This window comes from Fukomys damarensis, unplaced genomic scaffold (genome assembly GCF_012274545.1).
Source record: "Fukomys damarensis isolate Sample0158 unplaced genomic scaffold, DMR_v1.0_HiC HiC_scaffold_30, whole genome shotgun sequence".
NCBI lineage: Eukaryota > Metazoa > Chordata > Mammalia > Rodentia > Bathyergidae > Fukomys > Fukomys damarensis.
Window position 1 is genome coordinate 9,523,468 of NW_022900942.1, and position 6,000 is coordinate 9,529,467.

General features: G+C 42.6%; 1 protein-coding gene across 6 annotated transcripts in view; it reads left to right on the plus strand.

Annotated features, from left to right (window-relative positions):
- Znf516 (zinc finger protein 516) overlaps positions 1–6,000 on the plus strand; it is a 115,951-nt gene that overhangs the window by 107,505 nt on the left and 2,446 nt on the right. Inside the window, exon 6 of one of the 6 annotated variants that reach the window (XM_010605569.2) lies at positions 4,192–4,344. The exons of the other annotated variants lie outside the window; for them this stretch is intronic. Within the exon in view, the coding sequence (XP_010603871.1) occupies positions 4,192–4,251 (60 nt within the window). The 3' untranslated portion in view covers positions 4,252–4,344. Of the gene's footprint in view, positions 1–4,191; positions 4,345–6,000 lie in introns of those variants that run through there. 6 annotated transcript variants of the gene reach the window in all.

Sequence of the window (6,000 nt, forward strand, 5' to 3'; positions counted from 1 at the left end):
TGAGAAGCTGCTTGGGGATCCAGATAGGAATGATCAACAGGCAGTGACACGTGTATGGAGTAGAGAAAGCATCCTGGCAGAAGCTCTTTCTGTTTAAGAGCTATCAATATCAGATGTATTCAGAATCAGCTAATCCTGTCCCAAGAGAACAAATAATATAAATTTTCTCAAGCAGGAGGTTCTGGCCTCAGTTTCCCTCTTCAGCAGGTTCCTTGCCCCCAAGTTCCCTCACCTGTGCAGCAGTGACACACACTTGCTGTGGAACTTGCACCAAAAGATGCACTTTTGAGTACTTTCCTAATAGCCAGACAAAACTCACATATGTGGCTTGTGAGTGGCCTGGTTTTGTTTTGTTTAAAAGACTAGTGGTTTACTGTTTATTAAAGGTGGACACAGCACATCTATTAGTCTGAGAAAAGGATTGTCAACAGTTTCCCCTAGCTGCTCTCTACTCAGAAGGGCCTCCAGTGGATGTGCAGACAGGTTGGGTTTTGTATATTCAACCACACAGCAGCCGCCTTGATTTTGTCACATTAGTGTTTAGTTTTTCTATCCTGGATAATTCTAAGAAATTGTAATGTAGCGCAGCTTCCAGCGAAACAATTCAGCAGATATGAGGTCCAATAAATTGCATAGAATCTATAGTCAGAATAAAGGTTCTCACTGGCACACACTTGAACTCTGAGAAGTGAGTTAACTTTCCTTTAGTTGTGTTTTTCTCTCTCTGCATTCCTCTGTGAGCCTCTTCTGGGTCACAGGTGTGCAGGGCACAGATCCCATGGAACTTCATGAACACGGCAGTCAGTCTGTCCTTCGGGGACTTACCTGCCTTGAGGCCATCAAGGAGCGAGGGGTGACCACACCTAAGCGTGCATAATACATACAGGCTAAGTGACAGAGTTGCCAAGAGGCCATGCTATTATCCACACACCTTGCTTTTTTTGCATTTATAACAAAAGCGAAACTAGAGAAATGTAAGCCTGTGTGGGGATCATTGTACACCCTTGGGAATGAAGCCCTCATCACCGGTGCTGCTGTATATTTGTTAAAGACAATCCCAACCACACATTCCCTGCTAGTATTTCAAACTAAATTCTCACTAAGAGGAGGTATTCATACATATTTTACTTTAAATATGCTTTTATTCTTTCTTTTTTCTTTCTTTTTCCTGATGAGTGCACCCAAAGCCTTCCCACTGAGCTTCATCAGCAGCCCTTTTTATATTTTGAGACAGGCCTCACCAAGTTGCCCAGGCTGGGCTGGAACTTGAGATCCTTCTGCCTCAGCCTCCCAGAGTGCTGGGATTATTTATAGGTGTGTATCACCATACCTAGCTAAGGTTTTAAAATAGTTAAGATGGGGAAATAATTCCATTAATCAAAATAACAGGAAGTAAAACAAATAAACGGCCACCTAATTTGTCTCATTTCTAGCTATGAATATTATACAAATGATGGGAAACTAGGTAGTGTATTTGAATGTATGTGGACTTTATTGTATCACTTTTACATTCTTACATCATAGCAAAAGTTTCAGAATGCAGTTCATTTGTTTGAGCTTTATTAAACTCATAAAACCAAACAAACATCTTAGAACGTGGCTATCCATTTTCTCTTAGTACCCTACCAAATTCTTCAGTATAACTAGTGACTTTCCAGAGTTACCTGGTCACCTGAGCCCCAGCTGACCAGCAGCTTGTTGGGTGAAAGGCAGGGTCACCAAGGCCCAGATGCAGGTGGTTGGGAAGCATTTTAGCACCCTGTCCTCCAACCTGACTCAAGCATTCCTTCATAGGCTGGCCTTCTGGGAGGCTGAGGGTTTCCTTGTGTGTTTTTGACATTTGAGGCTTTTTTGTATATGCGAGATTGAGTCACGCCTCTGACACACATATGTTTCCTTGCCTTAGAAATAAAAAGTGGAAAAATTGACCTCATAGTGTCATAGAAGACAGCTGGGTGTGGTGGCACATGACTGTAATCTTAGCACTAGGGAGCCTGAGGAAGGATGATTGCTGTGAGTTGGAGCTGAGCCCGAAGACAGCCTCAAAAACCAAAGCAAAGAAGTTGTAGAAGTCAGTGCCCATTCTTAGAAGGCTGAAATGGCTTCAGCATTACTACTGAAAAACCCACAGTTTACAGCTGCAAAAAAGAAAAGCTGAATTGCTGAAAGTGTGCTCCCATTTTTTTTGCTACTGTTTTCTTTATAGGAAAGGGTCGGAAGGAACCCATCAACTTCAATGTGCTCAAAGTACTGTAGTGGGACCACTTAATTTAATTTTCTCTATGCCTTCTTTCTTACATATTTCTTTGTTTCTTAAAAGTCCTGTGGGGCCACTGTATTTGAATAATAAAATGGTGGCCCCAGTGAATTAATCATTTCAGACTGCTCAAAAAATGAGACAAGTAGGGGCTGGGGATTTAGCTCAATGGTTCTACAACCTACCTTGCAAGTGCAAGGTCTTGAGTTAGATCCCCTGTACCAAAAGCGGGGCGGGAGCAGACAAGTAAATATAGCTGTCATTTACAAAGAGAAAACAATAACCTGTTTACCTGGATTTTATGGACACAATTTAGCAACCTTGTTCACGTTATCCAGGCTTTGTAGTTGTAAAATAAGTATTTTTAAAAGTTTGAGCTCTGCAGTTTAAAGCCCCAGCCTTTTATGGGGAGGAGAGAGGGCCATCTTCTGTCACCTCTGTTGTGGCCACTGGTGCTCATCATCTGTCCCTTTTACAGTGCCCGTGCAAGGCTGTGTGTGTGTGGGGGGGGGTCCAGAGCAGGCGGTTGCAGGTGGCTGTGTCCTGGGGTTGTGGCCAGAGGGTCTAGATTGCATGACACCTGTGCTCACACATGCTTTCCCTTTCAGAGTCACTGGCAGATCAGTATGCTACATACAGGGGCTTCCAAGAAACATTCAAGTCCAAACATCCAGCAGCTAACAAACAACATGGTCCATTTTACACAGAGCTTGCTTTCCTTTATGAATGGGCCGAGTGTGGGGTCCCCATGAGCCCTGCTGATGATGAATACCCCTGTCAGAGCCTCCAAGATCTCTCCCTGGCTGTGTTGCTGTGCAAAAATGTAAAACGTCTTTCTCCATCCACTGCAGGAAATTCACCATCTGTTTACTTAAGGAAGTTTTATCACATCTCTCATTTGGTTACTGTTTCCTACATTTCAAATACACTGCTGTTTACACCACTGCACCCACTCGTCACATTTTGCTGAATTATCTTTCTGATTTCCTATATTTTTGGCTGGTAGGTGCAGTGAATGCAGAGCACGCTTTAAATTGGGATTTTTCTGAAACTATTAACTAAATAGAAGCACTTAATTCATGATGTCAGCCAGACCCCTCACCCCTTATTTCTAGATGTCTCATAGGCATAGCAGAAAACCAGAATTTTCCTTGAATGCTGTAGTTGATGTGCATATGTTAATTTCAAGTGGTTGGTTTCACTTCATCAGGATTTTAGCTGAAGGTTAATGCAGTTAATAAGTAAGATTAATCTTGCCATGTTGGTTTTTGTCCTCAGATGGTAAACAGCATTGTTCAAACAGTGACACTTCGAATGACACTTCGAATGTCACTCGAGAGCGTTCTCTGAAAGCTGCACTGTCACGTTTACTTGTTTTATCATACAGATCAGTTGATTTTAGAATATCCCTGTTTTTCCGACATGGTGATTATTTATGGAAATTGCAGATAGTTCCCCTGAATTCTGAGGGAGCTATAGGAGAGCTGTGTTTTTCTTTGTGTGTATGACCCCAGATCCGGCCATGTTTTGGAACTATCATTCACTCTGTACTACAGAATTTTGCTTTTTTCATCTTCCCCTCAGTCCATCTTGCCATCTTTTAACCTTTTCTCCGGAGCCAATTCAGATACTGCTGTGCTGATCATATATGCGAAACAGTGAAGTCTAATGAAGTTCTTTATGAATCACTGGAAATGATTTTTTCTAAAGGAGCCTCTGTGGATGGCAGCAGGGCAAATTTGAAATACTTGATGGTTGTATAAAACGAGCTACTACTAAAGCTAGGGGATCTTAGCTTCCCCTACATGGCCATTTGGCTTTGGTAAGGTCACTGTCACTGGTGCTGGTGTTGATAAGAGAATTAATAGGAAAAAGGACTTTGGAACCAAAAGGCAGAACTGAGCTTTTCTGTTGTTTTCTCCTTTTCTGTGCAGGGGAGAGACCATGCTAACACAGGGACTGTGCAGACAGTGCCCCTCAGAAAGGGAACCTAGAGACACACTCCAGTGCCCCTGGGCACCCTGCGATGGCCGTTGGCAGTGTCCTCACAGATGTCCTGGCAGCCTCCCAGCAGTGACCATGACCACCTCGAGGAGAAAGAACTGCAGGTCTCCTGGCCAGACACCTCAGACCGCCGAGCTGCTGCCCTGGAGCAGAGACTGAGGGGGATACCTCTCCCCACTAGACATTTAGAGCAGCGACAGCACTATGCCTAGGATTCCCTGTAGATCTCTCACACGCATATATGTGCTCTTCAAGCATAGCCTGTGTTTTCTTATCATAAGCAATGGTACTGGCAGGCACAGTGGGAGCTCCAGGCATCTGTGTTATTCAAGACAAATTTGAGACACTGGAACAAAGATACTTTTGTGTGTTGGATGGAGTGGAGAAGCTAAGCACTGTAGGAGGAGCTCCTGTGCTCAGAAGGACTGCCATTGTGGATGTCAGGACAGTGATGGATCTGAGGTTGATGAAGTCTTGGTACTACTGCCTCTCATGTCTTAGTGGGTATTTAAAATAATAAATAAAGAAAGGGAGGAGGTGGCAGTTAGGTGCTGTGGGGAAATCGGGAGTGGAATGGGGGCGGTGACAAGATCTTAATTAGTCACCGGTTCAACCACTTCACCCTTGGGGCCATTGCATTTCTTATGTGCTTGCCCTGCATTTCCACCCTCCACACCGAGTCTGGCAGAGGAAACTTGTTATGGGAAAGTGTATGTTCTGCTTTGGAAAAGAGAGCTAGTTGAACACTAAGAAAAGCAGGCTTCTTTGTTTATTCTCAGGACCTTTTTGTAACAGGGCTACATTCTGCAAACTGCTCACAAAGGAAGACTATGCGTCTTAACAAATTACTTAGCCACTGAATCCTCCCAGTTTGGGCCTGTTTTATTAATGTCAGAAGAATCCCTGAGTAGATTTGGGGGCCCTAATCACTAGGGTACTAATGCTCTGGAACCTTCTGCTCTCCACCTCCCCTGCCCTATCCCTCCCCTGCACCACCCCAGCTAGTAGATGTCTTTCCACCTAGGGCTTCGTGACCTCCACAGGATGAGTAACTTCATTTGTTAAGCGTGGAGGTCACCAGGCCCTTGGGTGGGAGACTGCTTTATATACCTCTTCCTCAGTAATGCAAATGCAAGTTGTGGTGGTGGGGGTTAAGGCCCATAACAAAGGATCTTAAACCATGCAGTGTACGCAATTTAAATTGTATTCTACAGATATAAATATTTTCTTTTCCTGTTGCCGTGACACTATGTGTGATGGTAATATTTCTGAGAGTTTCAGATTTTTGCACATATGATTTTATGCATTATCAAAAGTTACTGCTGCCTTGAATGAAAATGTTCTGTGAAATTTTTTGCAAAAGCTTTACTAGGTTTTTTTTTAATTGTGAAATTTTGTAAAGGCAGGAAATGATTAAAGTGAGCATGCTAAATATATTTTTCAAAAAAGCAATAATTTTACATGTACAGAAATTATCCTAACCTTTAATACTGGTGAGAGCGACAGTTTACTTAATACAGTAATGGATTAATGCAGTTTTTGTAGAAAATGGGCTTCTGATACAAAGACTTGTTTAAACTCACACCAACACGCAAACCCTGAAGTGTGGTTTTCCTGTTCTAATGATTTGTTGGATTATTATATTATTATTATTATTATTATTTTATTGTTATTGTTAGTTAATGTTTGTTCTGAATTCTTGTTACTGAGTTTAAATTACTTGACAGTTCAGGTGACTG